Source organism: Scyliorhinus canicula, chromosome 30 (genome assembly GCF_902713615.1).
Source record: "Scyliorhinus canicula chromosome 30, sScyCan1.1, whole genome shotgun sequence".
NCBI lineage: Eukaryota > Metazoa > Chordata > Chondrichthyes > Carcharhiniformes > Scyliorhinidae > Scyliorhinus > Scyliorhinus canicula.
In genome coordinates this window covers 14,448,955-14,469,117 of record NC_052175.1, presented here as the reverse complement: position 1 = coordinate 14,469,117, position 20,163 = coordinate 14,448,955, and the positions used below count along the sequence as shown (strand labels likewise).

The following is a 20,163-nucleotide window of genomic DNA, read 5'->3' as shown; positions in this document are numbered from 1 at the left end:
TCACAGTGAGGAGCAGCGAGGGTTCACAGTGAGGGGCAGCGAGGGGTTCACAGTGAGGAGCAGCGAGGGGTTCACCGTGAGGGGCAGCGAGGGGTTCACAGTGAGGAGCAGCGAGGGGTTTCACAGTGAGGGGCAGCGAGGGGGTTCACAGTGGAGGCAGCAGCGAGGGCAAGTGAGGGCAGGAGGGTTACAGTGAAGGGGCAGCGAGGGGTTCACAGTGAGGGGCAGCGAGGGTTCACAGTGAGGGGCAGCGAGGGGTTCACAGTGAGGAGCAGCGAGGGGTTCACAGTGAGGAGCAGCGAGGGGTTCACAGTGAGGAGCAGCGAGGGGTTCACAGTGAGGGGCAGCGAGGGGTTCACAGTGAGGAGCAGCGAGGGGTTCACAGGAGGGCAGCGAGGGGTTCACAGTGAGGAGCAGCGAGGGGTTCACAGTGAGGCGTAGCGAGGGGTTCACAGTGAGGGGCAGCGAGGGGTTCACAGTGAGGAGCAGCGAGGGGTTCACAGTGAGGAGCAGCGAGGGGTTCACAGTGAGGAGCAGCGAGGGGTTCACAGTGAGGCAGCGAGGGTTCACAGTGAGGGCAGCGAGGGGTCACAGTGAGGGCAGCGAGGGGTTCACAGTGAGGGGCAGCGATAGGGGTTCACAGTGAGGCGCAGCGAGGGTGTTCACCAGTGAGGAGCAGCGAGGGGTTCACAGTGAGGGCAGCGAGGGGTTCACAGTGAGGGGCAGCGAGGGGTTCACAGTGAGGGGCAGCGATGGGTTACAGTGAGGAGCAGCGAGGGGTTCACAGTGAGGGGCAGCGAGGGGTTCACAGTGAGAGAGCAGCGAGGGGTTCACAGTGAGGGGCAGCGAGGGGTTCACAGTGAGGGGCAGCGAGGGGTTCACAGTGAGGAGCAGCGAGGGGTTCACAGTGAGGGGCAGCGAGGGGTTCACAGTGAGGAGCAGCGAGGGGTTCACAGTGAGGAGCAGCGAGGGGTTCACAGTGAGGGGCAGCGAGGGGTCACAGTGAGGGGCAGCGAGGGGTTCACAGTGAGGGACAGCGAGGGGTTCACAGTGAGGGGCAGCGAGGGGTTCACAGTGAGGGGCAGCGAGGGGTTCACAGTGAGGAGCAGCGAGGGGTTCACAGTGAGGAGCAGCGAGGGGTTCACAGTGAGGAGCAGCGAGGGGTTCACAGTGAGGGGGCAGCGAGGGGTTCACAGTGAGGGGCAGCGAGCTGTTCACAGTGAGGGGCAGCGAGGGGTTCACAGTGAGGAGCAGCGAGGGGTTCACAGTGAGGGGCAGCGAGGGGTTCACAGTGAGGAGGTAGCGAGGGGTTCACAGTGAGGGAGTAGCGAGGGGTTCACAGTGAGGAGCAGCGAGGGGTTCACAGTGAGGGGCAGCGAGGGGTTCACAGTGAGGGGCAGCGAGGCTGTTCACAGTGAGGAGCAGCGAGGGGTTCACAGTGAGGGGCAGCGAGGGGTTCACAGTGAGGGGCAGCGAGGGGTTCACAGTGAGGAGCAGCGAGGGGTTCACAGTGAGGAGCAGCGAGGGGTTCACAGTGAGGGGCAGCGAGGGGTTCACAGTGAGGAGCAGCGAGGGGTTCACAGTGAGGGGCAGCGAGGCTGTTCACAGTGAGGGGCAGCGAGGGGTTCACAGTGAGGAGCAGCGAGGGGTTCACAGTGAGGGGCAGCGAGGGGTTCACAGTGAGGGCAGCGAGGGGTTCACAGTGAGGAGCAGCGAGGGGTTCACAGTGAGGGGCAGCGAGGGGTTCACAGTGAGGGGCAGCGAGGGGTTCACAGTGAGGGGCAGCGAGGGGGTCACAGTGAGGGGCAGCGAGGGGTTCACAGTGAGGAGCAGCGAGGGGTTCACAGTGAGGGGCAGCGAGGGGTTCACAGTGAGGAGCAGCGAGGGGTTCACAGTGAGGGGCAGCGAGGGGTTCACAGTGAGGGGCAGCGAGGGGTTCACAGTGAGGGGCAGCGAGGGGTTCACAGTGAGGGGCAGCGAGGGGTTCACAGTGAGGGGCAGCGAGGGGTTCACAGTGAGGGGCAGCGAGGGGTTCACAGTGAGGGGCAGCGAGGGGTTCACAGTGAGGAGCAGCGAGGGGTTCACAGTGAGGAGCAGCGAGGGGTTCACAGTGAGGGGCAGCGAGGGGTTCACAGTGAGGAGCAGCGAGGGGTTCACAGTGAGGGGCAGCGAGGGGTTCACAGTGAGGAGCAGCGAGGGGTTCACAGTGAGGGGCAGCGAGGGGTTCACAGTGAGGGGCAGCGAGGGGTTCACAGTGAGGGCAGCGAGGGGTTCACAGTGAGGGGCAGCGAGGGGTTCACAGTGAGGGGCAGCGAGGGGGTTCACAGTGAGGGGCCAGCGAGGGGTTCACAGCTGAGGGGCAGCGAGGGGTTCACAGTGAGGAGCAGCGAGGGGTTCACAGTGAGGGGCAGCGAGGGGTTCACAGTGAGGGGCAGCGAGGGGTTCACAGTGAGGAGCAGCGAGGGGTTCACAGTGAGGGGCAGCGAGGGGTTCACAGTGAGGGGCAGCGAGGGGTTCACAGTGAGGGGCAGCGAGGGGTTCACAGTGAGGGGCAGCGAGGGGTTCACAGTGAGGGGCAGCGAGGGGTTCACAGTGAGGAGCAGCGAGGGGTTCACAGTGAGGGGCAGCGAGGGGTTCACAGTGAGGGGCAGCGAGGGGTTCACAGTGAGGAGCAGCGAGGGGTTCACAGTGAGGGGCAGCGAGGGGTTCACAGTGAGGGGCAGCGAGGGGGTCACAGTGAGGGGCAGCGAGGGGTTCACAGTGAGGAGCAGCGAGGGGTTCACAGTGAGGGGCAGCGAGGGGTTCACAGTGAGGAGCAGCGAGGGGTTCACAGTGAGGGGCAGCGAGGGGTTCACAGTGAGTGAGGAGTAGCGAGGCGGTTCACGAGCTGATGAGATTGACAATAAATCCAAGAGAGAGATCCTGCGGGAATGAGCGAGGAGGGCAGTAGTAGGATGCGTGCTTCTCTGTCCTCGGCCCATTCAGTAGAGCCTCATCTCCAATTGTTTTGGGCCTCCTTATTATTGGATCAAGTCTCTGCATGTCAGGATCGTGTGGCAGCTGGTGTTACAATGGCCACCCACATATTAAAAAATTTCACAGACAGCATGTGTCACCCTTAATATGCAGTTCAGTACATGGAACCTCCGGGATCTCATAGACAACCTCAAAAGCACAGACCGGAACAGTGTCCTGCCATCTTTTCCCGGGAGCCCAGGCATTGAGACATCAACACTGCCTAACTAGACCCAGCGGGCTGGGGAAAGTCAGCTCAGGGAACAAGGCGGCACTTATATCTTATTCTGTCAAGGTCAACCAGAGGGTCGCCACCTCCATTGTCTTTGCAATTAAAATCAAACTCGCTGGCCGTCTCAGATACTCCCCCTGTGGGACCAACAAGGGCCTCCTGACGCTTTGTCTCACCCCAGCGCAGATGCAGTGTACTGCAGTCCTCAGCACGTACGTCCCAACACTGGAGTTACACACAAGTCCAAAGAGGCATTTCACTACAGCCTCAAACAATCCTGGGCCGCGAGCACTCGCTCGACAAGCTGATCCTTTTGGGAAAGGACACAAACCTCTGGGGATCAGCAGAGAGCGGGTGGGGAAATCCAATACCAACAGTGCCCTGCTCCCAGGACACGGCCTTGTCATAACCAGCAGCACGCTCCATCAGAGAGACAAGCAAAGGCCTCGCTCCAAGCAATGGCACTTTCTCACTGCGTCATCGTCTGGGTGAGGGATCGCAAGCACATGCCCATCACCTGCGCCATGACAGGAGCTGACAACTGCTGGATGGACCACCATCTGATCTGCTTTGCGATCAACACCAAAGTAGCCTCCAAATCATCGATGGCAACAGAAACAATGCTGCAGGAAAGTCAATGCTGAGGCACTCAAGGTGCCAGATAAGGGATCCCTCTTCAGCTAAGCTGCCAACTCCCACTGATGCAGAGACTCACACAGAGGGCCCAGCGTGGTTGGTCTGCCCTAAACATCTCCATAATCAGCACTTGGTCACTTGACCAGGAAACACCGAGACTGGCTGGATGGGAATGGCCAGGAAACACCGAGATTGGCTGGATGGGAATGGCCGGGAAACACCGAGACTGGCTGGATGGGAATGGCCAGGAAACACCGAGACTGGCTGGATGGGAATGGCCAGGAAACACAGGCTGGCTGGATGGGAATGGCCGGGAAACACCGAGACTGGCTGGATGGGAATGGCCGGGAAACACCGAGACCGGCTGGATGGGAATGGCCGGGAAACACCGAGACTGGCTGGATGGGAATGGCCGGGAAACACGGAGACCGGCTGGATGGGAATGGCCAGGAAACACAGAGACTGGCTGGATGGGAATGGCCGGGAAACACTGAGACTGGCTGGATGGGAATGGCCGGGAAACACCGAGACCGGCTGGATGGGAATGGCCAGGAAACACAGAGACTGGCTGGATGGGAATGGCCAGGAAACACCGAGACTGGCTGGATGGGAATGGCCAGGAAACACAGGCTGGCTGGATGGGAATGGCCGGGAAACACGGAGACCGGCTGGATGGGAATGGCCAGGAAACACAGAGACTGGCTGGATGGGAATGGCCGGGAAACACTGAGACTGGCTGGATGGGAATGGCCAGGAAACACGGATACTGGCTGGATGGGAATGGCCGGGAAACACTGAGACTGGCTGGATGGGAATGGCCAGGAAACACCGAGACTGGCTGGATGGGAATGGCCGGGAAACACAGGCTGGCTGGATGGGAATGGCCGGGAAACACCGAGACTGGCTGGATGGGAATGGCCAGGAAACACCGAGACTGGCTGGATGGGAATGGCCAGGAAACACAGGCTGGCTGGATGGGAATGGCCAGGAAACACCGAGACTGGCTGGATGGGAATGGCCAGGAAACACTGAGACTGGCTGGATGGGAATGGCCAGGATACACCCAGGCTGGCTGGATGGGAATGGCCGGGAAACACCGAGACTGGCTGGATGGGAATGGCCAGGAAACACGGAGACTGGCTGGATGGGAATGGCCAGGAAACACAGGCTGGCTGGATGGGAATGGCCGGGAAACACGGAGACTGGCTGGATGGGAATGGCCAGGAAACACAGGCTGGCTGGATGGGAATGGCCAGGAAACACCGAGACTGGCTGGATGGGAATGGCCAGGAAACACCGAGACTGGCTGGATGGGAATGGCCAGGAAACACAGGCTGGCTGGATGGGAATGGCCGGGAAACACCGAGACTGGCTGGATGGGAATGGCCAGGAAACACCGAGACTGGCTGGATGGGAATGGCCAGGAAACACGGAGACTGGCTGGATGGGAATGGCCAGGAAACACCGAGACCGGCTGGATGGGAATGGCCGGGAAACACCGAGACTGGGTGGATGGGAATGGCCAGGAAACACGGAGACTGGCTGGATGGGAATGGCCGGGAAACACAGAGACTGGCTGGATGGGAATGGCCAGGAAACACAGGCTGGCTGGATGGGAATGGCCAGGAAACACCGAGACTGGCTGGATGGGAATGGCCGGGAAACACAGAGACTGGCTGGATGGGAATGGCCGGGAAACACAGGCTGGTTGGATGGGAATGGCCGGGAAACACAGGCTGGCTGGATGGGAATGGCCAGGAAACACCGAGACTGGCTGGATGGGAATGGCCGGGAAACACAGAGACTGGCTGGATGGGAATGGCCGGGAATCACCGAGACTGGCTGGATGGGAATGGCCGGGAATCACCGAGACTGGGTGGATGGGAATGGCCAGGAAACACCGAGACCGGCTGGATGGGAATGGCCGGGAAACCCCGAGACCGGCTGGATGGGAATGGCCGGGAAACACCGAGACTGGCTGGATGGGAATGGCCAGGAAACACCGAGACTGGCTGGATGGGAATGGCCAGGAAACACAGGCTGGCTGGATGGGAATGGCCGGGAAACACAGGCTGGCTGGATGGGAATGGCCGGGAAACACCGAGACTGGCTGGATGGGAATGGCCAGGAAACACGGAGACTGGCTGGATGGGAATGGCCAGGAAACACAGGCTGGCTGGATGGGAATGGCCGGGAAACACAGGCTGGCTGGATGGGAATGGCCAGGAAACACCGAGACTGGCTGGATGGGAATAGCCAGGAAACACCGAGACTGGCTGGATGGGAATGACCAGGAAACACTGAGACTGGCTGGACGGGAAACACCGAGACTGGCTGGATGGGAATGGCCAGGAAACACCGAGACTGGCTGGATGGGAATGGCCAGGAAACACCGAGACTGGCTGGATGGGAATGGCCAGGAAACACAGGCTGGCTGGATGGGAATGGCCAGGAAACACCGAGACTGGCTGGATGGGAATGGCCAGGAAACACCGAGACTGGCTGGATGGGAATGACCAGGAAACACTGAGACTGGCTGGATGGGAATGGCCGGGAAACACGGAGACTGGCTGGATGGGAATGGCCGGGAAACACCGAGACTGGCTGGATGGGAATGGCGAGGAAACACTGAGACTGGCTGGATGGGAATGGCGGGGAAACACCGAGACTGGCTGGATGGGAATGGCCGGGAAACACAGAGACTGGCTGGATGGGAATGGCCAGGAAACACCGAGACTGGCTGGATGGGAATGGCCAGGAAACACCGAGACTGGCTGGATGGGAATGGCCGGGAAACACCGAGACTGGCTGGATGGGAATGGCCAGGAAACACCGAGACTGGCTGGATGGGAATGGCCGGGAAACACGGAGACTGGCTGGATGGGAATGGCCAGGAAACACCGAGACTGGCTGGATGGGAATGGCCAGGAAACACCGAGACTGGCTGGATGGGAATGGCCAGGAAACACCGAGACTGGCTGGATGGGAATGGCCGGGAAACACTGAGACCGGATGGATGGGAATGGCCAGGAAACACCGAGACTGGCTGGATGGGAATGGCCAGGAAACACCGAGACTGGCTGGATGGGAATGGCCGGGAAACACTGAGACCGGATGGATGGGAATGGCCAGGAAACACCGAGACTGGCTGGATGGGAATGGCCAGGAAACACCGAGACTGGCTGGATGGGAATGGCCGGGAAACACCGAGACTGGCTGGATGGGAATGGCCGGGAAACACCGACTGGCTGGATGGGAATGGCCGGGAAACACCGACTGGCTGGATGGGAATGGCCGGGAAACACCGAGACTGGCTGGATGGGAATGGCCGGGAAACACCGAGACTGGCTGGATGGGAATGGCCGGGAAACACCGAGACTGGCTGGATGGGAATGGCCAGGAAACACAGAGACTGGCTGGATGGGAATGGCCGGGAAACACCGAGACTGGCTGGATGGGAATGGCCAGGAAACACCGAGACTGGCTGGATGGGAATGGCGGGGAAACACCGAGACTGGCTGGATGGGAATGGCCAGGAAACACTGAGACTGGCTGGATGGGAATGGCCGGGAAACACTGAGACTGGCTGGATGGGAATGGCCGGGAAACACCGAGACTGGCTGGATGGGAATGGCCAGGAAACACCGAGACTGGCTGGATGGGAATGGCCAGGAAACACCGAGACTGGCTGGATGGGAATGGCCGGGAAACACAGAGACCAGCTGGATGGGAATGGCCAGGAAACACTGAGACTGGCTGGATGGGAATGGCCGGGAAACACGGAGACTGGCTGGATGGGAATGGCCAGGAAACACGGAGACTGGCTGGATGGGAATGGCCAGGAGGTTCTGCAGCTGATGCGTTGCACGCACGAGGATTTTCTCAACCTTAACCAGCAACCAAACCCGAGAGCATAAAAACAGCTCCAGAGGCGGCTAAAGGACCTCGGCCTAACAACAGGTGGTGGGTGGAGAGAATGCCGGAGAGCCAGCAGTTAGCGGACAGCCATGACGCACAAGCTTTCTTCACTGCAGTCCGGCCCAAGCACCCACGGCCCCACTCCGCAGCCCGCCAAGATCGGAGAGGCAGCCTGCGCCCGCTGGGAGGGCAGCTTCGAAGACCTCCTTCACAGAGACTCCGTCTTCGACGAGTGTCCTCGACTCCGCCCCACAGCTGGCTAGCCGTTAACACCTCAGCACAAACCCGACCCGAGACAAGGTTGAAGAGCTGGAGAACAATGAGGCATGAGGAGCAGATGAATCCCTGCCGTTGCCGCGGCCGCACTGAATCACGGCGGAGAAGCACGGGGAGCGGGCAAAAACCCGGGCACCACACCCACCTCTCCAACCACCATCTGCCCCTATCTGTGCCAAGAGGCTGTTGGGCGTGCGTCTAACTAGTCAGTTGCCTGAGAAACGATTTTCAGTGCGGAAGCAAGTCATCCTCGGCCCCCCGGGGGGGGATGACCTAAGACGACATCAACCGGACTTGGGTTTAGATCGAAACACAACCAGATTTGTTAATCGCGTCGATTCCAATGATGCCTCCCGTCGCCAAGGTTAAATTGTTGCAGGCCGCACGGCAACTGTTGGTGATTGGCAGTGTCTTTGCCCAATCTGCCTCGGCTGGGTCATAAAACATGGACCAAACAGCAGCAATCTCGACACGCATCAAGGTTCGAAGCAAAGCAGAGCCGTTCCGTGGAGGTTATTACACATACTTGCCTACCTGTTCAGGCAGTCTTCCAAACAGCTCTTCTCGGCAGGATCCACTGGCCGCTTACAGTTGCAAGTTGTTGGCTCACATCCGGAAAGTGGTTTAACATCGACAAATACATCTGGAAAGAAGATAACGTGCCTAACGGTTACACAAATGGCCCCCATACTGTCAAGCTCATTTCCAAACACGATTAAATATGCCGTCCAGAAGGTGGCGGCCCATCGACACACTGTTTCCGAACCTGAAAGGCCCGGAAACACACACACACCCCGTTGGGGCTGGTTTAGCTCACCAGGCTAAATCGCTGGCTTTTAAAGCAGACCAAGCAGGCCAGCAGCACAGTTCAATTCCTGTACCAGCCTCCCCGAACAGGCGCCGGAATGTGGCGACTAGGGGCTTTTCACAGTAACCTCATTGAAGCCTACTCGTGACAATAAGCGATTTTCATTTTCATTTCATTTCATTTCATTTTTGTTACTCAGCTCAGTACAATCTGCGGATTACTCCCACACACACCCCGTTTTATTACTCAGTTCAGTCAGTACAATCTGCGGATTACTCCCACACACACCCCGTTTTATTACTCAGTTCAGTCAGTACAATCTGTGGATTACTCCCACACACACCCCGTTTTATTACTCAGTTCAGTCAGTACAATCTGTGGATTACTCCCACACACACCCCGTTTTGTTACTCAGCTCAGTGCAATCTGCGGATTACTCCCACACACACCCCGTTTTGTTACTCAGCTCAGTCAGTACAATCTGCGGATTACTCCCACACACACCCCGTTTTGTTACTCAGTTCAGTCAGTACAATCTGTGGATTACTCCCACACACACCCCGTTTTGTTACTCAGCTCAGTCAGTACAATCTGTGGATTACTCCCACACACACCCCGTTTTGTTACTCAGCTCAGTCAGTACAATCTGTGGATTACTCCCACACACACCCCGTTTTATTACTCAGCTCAGTCAGTACAATCTGCGGATTACTCCCACACACACCCCGTTTTGTTACTCAGCTCAGTACAATCTGCGGATTACTCCCACACACACCCCGTTTTGTTACTCAGTTCAGTCAGTACAATCTGCGGATTACTCCCACACACACCCCGTTTTATTACTCAGTTCAGTCAGTACAATCTGTGGATTACTCCCACACACACCCCGTTTTGTTACTCAGCTCAGTCAGTACAATCTGCGGATTACTCCCACACACACCCCGTTTTGTTACTCAGCTCAGTCAGTACAATCTGCGGATTACTCCCACACACACCCCGTTTTGTTACTCAGCTCAGTCAGTACAATCTGCGGATTACTCCCACACACACCCCGTTTTATTACTCAGTTCAGTCAGTACAATCTGTGGATTACTCCCACACACACCCCGTTTTGTTACTCAGCTCAGTGCAATCTGCGGATTACTCCCACACACACCCCGTTTTGTTACTCAGTTCAGTCAGTACAATCTGCGGATTACTCCCACACACACACCCCGTTTTGTTACTCAGTTCAGTCAATACAATCTGCGGATTACTCCCACACACACCCCGTTTTGTTACTCAGCTCAGTACAATCTGTGGATTACTCCCACACACACCCCGTTTTGTTACTCAGTTCAGTCAGTACAATCTGCGGATTACTCCCACACACACCCCGTTTTATTACTCAGCTCAGTACAATCTGCGGATTACTCCCACACACCCCGTTTTGTTACTCAGCTTAGTACAATCTGCGGATTACTCCCACACACACCCCGTTTTGTTACTCAGTTCAATACAATCTGCGGATTACTCCCACACACCCCGTTTTGTTACTCAGCTCAGTACAATCTGCGGATTACTCCCACACACACCCCGTTTTGTTACTCAGCTCAGTACAATCTGCGGATTACTCCCACACACACCCCGTTTTGTTACTCAGTTCAATACAATCTGCGGATTACTCCCACACACACCCCGTTTTGTTACTCAGCTCAGTGCAATCTGCGGATTACTCCCACACACACCCCGTTTTGTTACTCAGCTCAGTACAATCTGCGGATTACTCCCACACACACCCCGTTTTGTTACTCAGCTCAGTACAATCTGCGGATTACTCCCACACACACCCCGTTTTGTTACTCAGTTCAGTCAGTGCAATCTGCGGATTACTCCCACACACACCCCGTTTTGTTACTCAGCTCAGTACAATCTGCGGATTACTCCCACACACACCCGTTTTGTTACTCAGCTCAGTACAATCTGCAGATTACTCCCACACACCCCGTTTTGTTACTCAGCTCAGTACAATCTGCAGATTACTCCCACACACCCCGTTTTGTTACTCAGCTCAGTACAATCTGCAGATTACTCCCACACACACCCCGTTTTGTTACTCAGCTCAGTCAGTACAATCTGCGGATTACTTCCACACACACCCCGTTTTATTACTCAGCTCAGTACAATCTGCAGATTACTCCCACACACACCCCGTTTTGTTACTCAGCTCAGTCAGTACAATCTGCGGATTACTTCCACACACACCCCGTTTTATTACTCAGCTCAGTCAGTACAATCTGCGGATTACTCCCACACACACCCCGTTTTATTTAGAAAGTCCCAGCCATCTTGCCATCAACAGGCAGACAGCAAAGTGACAGTTTAAAGTCCTGTTGCCATAAAGCTGCCCCCCCCCACACACTTTCTCACACAAACAGGTGCAGCCGCCTTGTTGGACCGTTGCTACCCTCTCCACCTGACCCCTTCTTAACCCATGTCCACGGGGGCAGGCAGCGTGGTGCCAACCAACTGCACAATCGAGAACATTCACAGGCTAGGTTTACTAACACAGCCCCTGAGGGGCAGCTGAAGAAACTGCCGCGAGAGCGGGCAGAGTGATGTGGGCATGTGGAGCATACTCCAGGCCCACTGAATGGGGTCACTGTGGTGCCACAACCAAAATGCCACTAATTAGTTACTCAGCAGGCGAGCGCGGGACGGCATTCCTGCCCTACTCTGAAATCACACAGTCTAGGCACGCAGTAAAGCCCATTCAGCCCGCACACTGTACTATGTAACACTGAGCATCAATGGGTAACTCACACACTCAGTGAAACCCATTCAGCCCGCACACTGTACTATGTAACACTGAGCATCAATGGGTAACTCACACACTCAGTGAAACCCATTCGGCCCACACCCTGTACTATGTAACACTGAGCATCAATGGGTAACTCACACACGCAGTAAAGCCCATTCGGCCCGCACACTGTACTATGTAACACTGAGCATCAATGGGTAACTCTCACACTCAGTGTAACCCATTCGGCCCACACTCTGTACTCTGTAACACTGAGCATCAATGGGTAACTCACACACTCAGTGAAACCCATTCGGCCCGCACACTGTAACACTGAGCATCAATGGGTAACTCACACACTCAGTGAAAGCCATTCAGCCCGCACACTGTAACACTGAGCATCAATGGGTAACTCACACACTCAGTGTAACCCATTCGGCCCGCACACTGTAACACTGAGCATCAATGGGTAACTCTCACACAGTCAGTGAAAGCCATTCGGCCCACACACTGTACTCTGTAACACTGAGCATCAATGGGTAACTCACACACTCAGTGAAACCCATTCGGCCCGCACACTGTACTCTGTAACACTGAGTAACAATGGGTAACTCACACACTCACTGCAACCCATTCGGCCCGCACACTGTAACACTGAGCATCAATGGGTAACTCACACACTCAGTGAAACCCATTCGGCTCGCACTCTGTAACACTGAGCATCAATAGGTAACTCACACACTCAGTGTAACCCATTCGGCCCGCACACTGTACTATGTAACACTGAGCATCAATGGGTAACTCTCACACGCAGTAAAGCCCATTCAGCCCACACACTGTACTCTGTAACAGTGAGCATCAATGGGTAACTCACACAGTCAGTGAAACCCATTCGGCCCTCACACTGTACTCTGTAACACTGAGCATCAATGGGTAACTCACACACTCAGTGAAACCCATTCGGCCCGCACTCTGTACTCTGTAACACTGAGCATCAATGGGTAACTCACACACTCAGTGAAACCCATTCGGCCCACACACTGTACTATGTAACACTGAGCATCAATGGGTAACTCTCACACGCAGTAAAGCCCATTCAGCCCACACACTGTACTCTGTAACAGTGAGCATCAATGGGTAACTCACACAGTCAGTGAAAGCCATTCGGCCCACACACTGTACTCTGTAACAGTGAGCATCAATGGGTAACTCACACACTCAGTGAAACCCATTCGGCCCGCACTCTGTAACACTGAGCATCAATGGGTAACTCTCACACGCAGTGAAACCCATTCAGCCCGCACACTGTACTCTGTAACACTGAGCATCAATCAGTAACTGACACACTCAGTGAAAGCCATTCGGCCCGCACACTGTACTCTGTAACACTGAGCATCAATGGGTAACTCTCACACTCACTGTAACCCATTCGGCCCACACACTGTACTCTGTAACACTGAGCATCAATAGGTAACTCACACACTCAGTGAAACCCATTCGGCCCTCACACTGTACTCTGTAACACTGAGCATCAATGGGTAACTCACACAGTCAGTGTAACCCATTCGGCCCTCACACTGTACTCTGTAACACTGAGCATCAATGGGTAACTCACACACTCAGTGTAACCCATTCGGCCCACACACTGTACTCTGTAACACTGAGCATCAATGGGTAACTCACACACTCAGTGTAACCCATTCGGCCCACACACTGTACTCTGTAACACTGAGCATCAATGGGTAACTCACACACGCAGTAAAGCCCATTCAGCCCGCGCACTGTACTCTGTAACACTGAGCATCAATGGGTAACTCACACACTCAGTGTAACCCATTCAGCCCACACACTGTACTCTGTAACACTGAGCATCAATGGGTAACTCACACACTCAGTGAAACCCATTCAGCCCGCACTCTGTACTCTGTAACACTGAGCATCAATGGGTAACTCACACACTCAGTGAAAGCCATTCGGCCCGCACTCTGTACTCTGTAACACTGAGCATCAATGGGTAACTCACACACTCAGTAAAAGCCATTCGGCCCGCACACTAACACTGAGCATCAATGGGTAACTCACACACTCAGTGTAACCCATTCAGCCCACACACTGTACTCTGTAACACTGAGCATCAATAGGTAACTCTCACACACAGTGTAACCCATTCGGCCCACACTCTGTACTCTGTAACACTGAGCATCAATGGGTAACTCTCACACTCAGTGTAACCCATTCGGCCCACACTCTGTACTCTGTAACACTGAGCATCAATGGGTAACTCACACACTCAGTGAAACCCATTCGGCCCACACACTGTACTCTGTAACACTGAGCATCAATGGGTAACTCACACACTCAGTGAAACCCATTCGGCCCACACACTGTACTCTGTAACACTGAGCATCAATGGGTAACTCACACACTCAGTGAAACCCATTCAGCCCACACTCTGTACTCCGTAACACTGAGCATCAATGGGTAACTCACACACTCAGTGAAACCCATTCGGCCCGCACTCTGTAACACTGTAACACTGAGCATCAATGGGTAACTCACACACTCAGTGAAACCCATTCAGCCCGCACACTGTACTCTGTAACACTGAGCATCAATGGGTAACTCACACACTCAGTAAAAGCCATTCGGCCCGTACTCTGTAACACTGAGCATCAATGGGTAACTCACACAGTCAGTGAAACCCATTCGGCCCGCACTCTGTAACACTGAGCATCAATGGGTAACTCACACACTCAGTGAAACCCATTCAGCCCACACACTGTAACACTGAGCATCAATGGGTAACTCTCACACTCAGTGTAACCCATTCGGCCCTCACTCTGTAACACTGAGCATCAATGGGTAACTCTCACACTCAGTGAAACCCATTCGGCCCACACACTGTACTATGTAACACTGAGCATCAATGGGTAACTCACACACTCAGTGAAACCCATTCGGCCCGTACTCTGTAACACTGAGCATCAATGGGTAACTCACACAGTCAGTGAAAGCCATTCGGCCCACACACTGTACTCTGTAACAGTGAGCATCAATGGGTAACTCACACACTCAGTGAAATCCATTCGGCCCACACACTGTACTCTGTAACACTGAGCATCAATGGGTAACTCACACAGTCAGTGAAAGCCATTCAGCCCACACACTGTAACACTGAGCATCAATGGGTAACTCACACAGTCAGTGAAACCCATTCAGCCCGCACACTGTACTCTGTAACACTGAGCATCAATGGGTAACTCTCACACTCAGTGTAACCCATTCGGCCCACACACTGTAACACTGAGCATCAATGGGTAACTCTCACACTCAGTGAAAGCCATTCGGCCCGCACACTGTACTCTGTAACACTGAGCATCAATGGGTAACTCACACACTCAGTGAAACCCATTCGGCCCACACACTGTAACACTGAGCATCAATGGGTAACTCTCACACACAGTGTAACCCATTCGGCCCACACTCTGTACTCTGTAACACTGAGCATCAATGGGTAACTCTCACACTCAGTGAAACCCATTCGGCCCACACACTGTACTATGTAACACTGAGCATCAATGGGTAACTCACACACTCAGTAAAAGCCATTCGGCCCGTACTCTGTAACACTGAGCATCAATGGGTAACTCACACACTCAGTGAAACCCATTCGGCCCGCACTCTGTAACACTGAGAATCAATGGGTAACTCACACACTCAGTGAAAGCCATTCGGCCCTCACACTGTACTCTGTAACACTGAGTATCAATGGGTAACTCACACACTCAGTGAAACCCATTCGGCCCGCACTCTGTACTCTGTAACACTGAGCATCAATGGGTAACTCACACACTCAGTGAAACCCATTCGGCCCGCACACTGTACTATGTAACACTGAGCATCAATGGGTAACTCACACACTCAGTGAAACCCATTCAGCCCGCACACTGTACTCTGTAACACTGAGCATCAATGGGTAACTCACACACGCAGTAAAGCCCATTCAGCCCGCGCACTGTACTCTGTAACACTGAGCATCAATGGGTAACTCACACACTCAGTGAAACCCATTCGGCCCACACACTGTAACACTGAGCATCAATGGGTAACTCACACACTCAGTGAAACCCATTCGGCCCGCACACTGTACTCTGTAACACTGAGCATCAATGGGTAACTCACACACGCAGTAAAGCCCATTCAGCCCGCGCACTGTACTCTGTAACACTGAGCATCAATGGGTAACTCACACACTCAGTGTAACCCATTCGGCCCGCACTCTGTAACACTGAGCATCAATGGGTAACTCACACACTCAGTGAAACCCATTCAGCCCGCACTCTGTACTCTGTAACACTGAGCATCAATGGGTAACTCACACACTCAGTGAAACCCATTCGGCCCGCACACTGTACTCTGTAACACTGAGTAACAATGGGTAACTCACACACTCAGTGAAACCCATTCGGCCCGCACTCTGTACTCTGTAACACTGAGCATCAATGGGTAACTCACACACTCAGTGAAACCCATTCGGCCCGCACACTGTAACACTGAGCATCAATGGGTAACTCTCACACTCAGTGAAACCCATTCGGCCCGCACACTGTAACACTGAGCATCAATGGGTAACTCACACACTCAGTGAAAGCCATTCGGCCCGCACTCTGTACTCTGTAACACTGAGCATCAATGGGTAACTCACACACTCAGTGTAACCCATTCGGCCCGCACACTGTACTCTGTAACACTGAGCATCAATGGGTAACTCTCACACGCAGTGAAACCCATTCAGCCCGCACACTGTAACACTGAGCATCAATGGGTAACTCTCACACTCAGTGAAAGCCATTCGGCCCGCACACTGTACTCTGTAACACTGAGCATCAATGGGTAACTCACACACTCAGTGTAACCCATTCGGCCCACACACTGTACTCTGTAACACTGAGCATCAATGGGTAACTCACACACTCAGTGAAACCCATTCAGCCCACACACTGTAACACTGAGCATCAATGTGTAACTCACACACTCAGTGAAACCCATTCAGCCCGCACACTGTAACACTGAGCATCAATGGGTAACTCACACACTCAGTGAAACCCATTCAGCCCACACACTGTACTCTGTAACAGTGAGCATCAATGGGTAACTCTCACACAGTCAGTGAAACCCATTCGGCCCACACACTGTACTCTGTAACACTGAGCATCAATGGGTAACTCACACACTCAGTGAAACCCATTCGGCCCTCACTCTGTAACACTGAGCATCAATGGGTAACTCTCACACGCAGTAAAGCCCATTCAGCCCGTACTCTGTAACACTGAGCATCAATAGGTAACTCTCACACTCAGTGAAACCCATTCGGCCCGCACACTGTACTCTGTAACACTGAGCATCAATGGGTAACTCTCACACTCAGTGAAACCCATTCAGCCCGCACTCTGTACTCTGTAACACTGAGCATCAATGGGTAACTCACACACTCAGTGAAACCCATTCGGCCCGCACACTGTACTCTGTAACACTGAGTAACAATGACTAATAGAAACAAGTCAAATTAATGTCAGCTGAAACACATCAAGTTGCAAACTGCAATAAAGAGTAACAATTAACAGTTGAATCTATAAAGAGGAAGTAGGGAAATGGAAAGTGCCTTACTTGATCGGATCTTTTTATAAAGTGGGACATCCGGTTTTTTGTACAGCTTAAAAATAAAGAGAAGAAAATGTAAGTTAGCAAAAATCAAATAAAATATTGTCGAGTGTACACACATTGATTGCACTCCAGCAATAAACAAACGTTTACTGTCACCAGATACAGACAGCGGGAAATGGGTACCAGTTCAGTAAAGGGATTGAAGCGCCTGTCCACTTTACCCCATTATACATTAGTGACGTGGATTCACTGGGGTTTGAACAGTTATGGACACTGATGGAGCTCTCCTTTCTGATCACAAGGAGCCGCTTGTACAGTGCGGAAATCATGAGGAGCCTTATACCCTGAAATAAACAATGCATTCTGCTACTGGAGTCTTGCTGTGTGTTCAGTAATTGGCGAAATTTGATACAGGGTCAAAGAAAACCTGAAAATGTCAAGCAGATTTGAAATGTCTGGTCAGGAACTGCTTCAATAGCAGTGAGAGCTTGTGGCTTGAAGGGACAGAGAATCTGAAGATTGTAACAACGGCCTAGCCGTCTAACACATGCAGCAGGATATATCCAACTTTTAATGTCGTGATGAAGCTATTTAGTTAGTCAGGGTGCAAGAAGTGGTTATGAATTTGATTAAAACCCACAATGGTCAATTTGTACAGTTTGGGTCCACGAAGGGCAATTATTGTTTTGCGACCGATGCACCAGCCCAAGAAGCAGCACAGGCTGGGGGGCAACTTGGAGCTTTGCTTCTCCGTATGGCTCAGTTACATACCATGTGCTAAATCTACCCAATTAAACACTAACAGCTGAAACAACACACAATCTTCTTGGCAGCAGAGAAAGCAATATGCAGCATATGGACCAGCGCTGATCTTTCAGACTAGCGTTTGAAGGGGTAACGTCCAAGTGGCACACGCTGCTCTCTCACTCCAATCGATTGCTGGCCGCATCAGTACCGACACTGGTACAGACTCCCGAGGCAGGGAGCTGCTACCTCACAGCTCGCACCCCACCTTCCAGAGGGTGCGCTGCATCCAATTGGGCCAGTTAGAGAGCTGGCAGAGATGGACCCTGATTTTCTGCCGATGGTCGCTCACCCTGTGGGGGCAGGGAGTGAGAGCCAGACGGGCTAAGAGGACAACTTGAGGAGGAACCAGACAGGGAGTCACCCTCCGCGAACCAGCAGTCCAGTGCTACGACCACCAGGCGGTCATGTGTGCACATACAACTACGACACCCATTCACCTAGCACTTCCACTCCTCCCAGCCACAAGAACAAGTTTTCCTTTGTTCAAACTTTGGAGAAACAGTCATTAATTTTTTTTTTTTTTTTGCAAGTGATATACACATTCCACTCTGCAGACTGTGCCAAGAAAAACACAACAGGAAAAGAAACTTCTCAGGCGGGTTGGCTGTACATTTTAAATCTCTAAGGGACAGCCCAGAGAGGGAGGGGAGAGAGAGAAGCAAGACTGCTGCAAAAACACTGGGCACAGCACCAAACTCAAATTTAATCAGCAGCTTTCACAGAATTTAAGAACGGCACTACTGTCCTTACATGGGCATCCAAAACGTATTAGGTGGGGATATTTCACAACTCTAATTGAACCGTTAACCCCTTCACTGCACGACGCATTTACTGGGGGAAATGCCGCAGTGGTGCAGAAGGCAAACTGATATGTAGCTGTGCCTCAAAGGCTTTCTTTGTCCGTCAATCGGCTGGATTGAAGGTAAAGAGACAATTATCGAGGTGGATGGCAACAGGATCGAGCCGTATTTCACTCACTCTTTGTTTTTTAAGTGTACCCAATTCAGTTTTTACAATTAAGGATCAATTTTTAGCGTGGCCAATCCACCTAACCAGCACATCTTTGGGGTGTGGTGGGGGGGGGGGGGGAAAGGAAACGTGCAAACACCACACGGACAGCGACACGGGGCCGGGATCGGACCTGGCACCTCGGCGCCGTCAGGCAGCAGTGCTAACCACTGTGCCGCCCTTATTTGACTCTTACCTGCTGACTCTAAAGAGTAAAGAGCAATAGCGCATCTATGTGAGAGCGAGCGAGCGTGTGCAGTGTGTGTGGGCACACTGTGCGTGTGGGTGTGAGCGTGTGTGAAGGATGCGAGTGAGTGAGAGAGAGAGAGACAGAGAAGGGGTGTGTGACGACTGGAAGGCTTTAAGAATATTGGGTTCCAAGTGTCGGACAATTATTGGGTTAAAAGCCTGGGGCTAGAGCGTGTTTGACTGCAGTGGTCATGTTTTTTTAAAAAAAAAAATAGTTTTGCAGGGTGTTTTTAGCAGCCAGAAGGTGAAATTGACAAAGGAATGTGTTTTTCAGTCTAGGCTAATGGACTGTGGTTTGACTGGGGAAGTCCCTGGGGAGTTAATATGCTTTGCAGCCTGCAGAGATCATTTGTTTCTCAGCTTGGGGGAGAGGAGGTCATACTGGATTGGGCCAAGGAAGGCAGAGACACATTTTGAAAGAGAGGCAGAGTTAGGGAGAAGCCACAATGCAGTCCACAATGCAGCTTTCTTTCCCAGTAGGATCATAAAAAAAAGCTACAATATTTTAAAGCACAGCAGTCTTGTCTAAAGTCGAGGAAGAGGCTAAAACAACCCAGGGGAAGCAGCTATTTGAAGACATTCAGCCAGAGTCTGAAGGGCTTCTAACCGCCAGTGTCGCGGGTGCGATTCCCGGCTTGGGTCACTGTCTGCGCGGAGTCTGCACGTTCTCCCCGTGTGTGCGTGGGTTTCCTCCGGGTGCTCCGGGTTCCTCCCACAAGTCCCGAAAGATGTGCTGTTAGGTAATTTGGACCTAGGTTATTACGAATTCTT

General features: G+C 53.4%; 1 protein-coding gene across 1 annotated transcript in view; it reads right to left on the bottom strand.

Moving 5' to 3' along the window:
• Positions 1 to 20,163, bottom strand: part of ash1l (ash1 (absent, small, or homeotic)-like (Drosophila)) — a 248,737-nt gene that overhangs the window by 58,385 nt on the left and 170,189 nt on the right. Inside the window, exons 8-10 of the mRNA XM_038787101.1 lie at positions 17,332 to 17,377; positions 8,612 to 8,720; positions 3,765 to 3,870 (exon numbers count right to left, since the gene is read on the bottom strand). Coding sequence (XP_038643029.1) covers positions 3,765 to 3,870; positions 8,612 to 8,720; positions 17,332 to 17,377 — 261 coding nt within the window. The remainder of the gene's footprint in view (positions 1 to 3,764; positions 3,871 to 8,611; positions 8,721 to 17,331; positions 17,378 to 20,163) is intronic.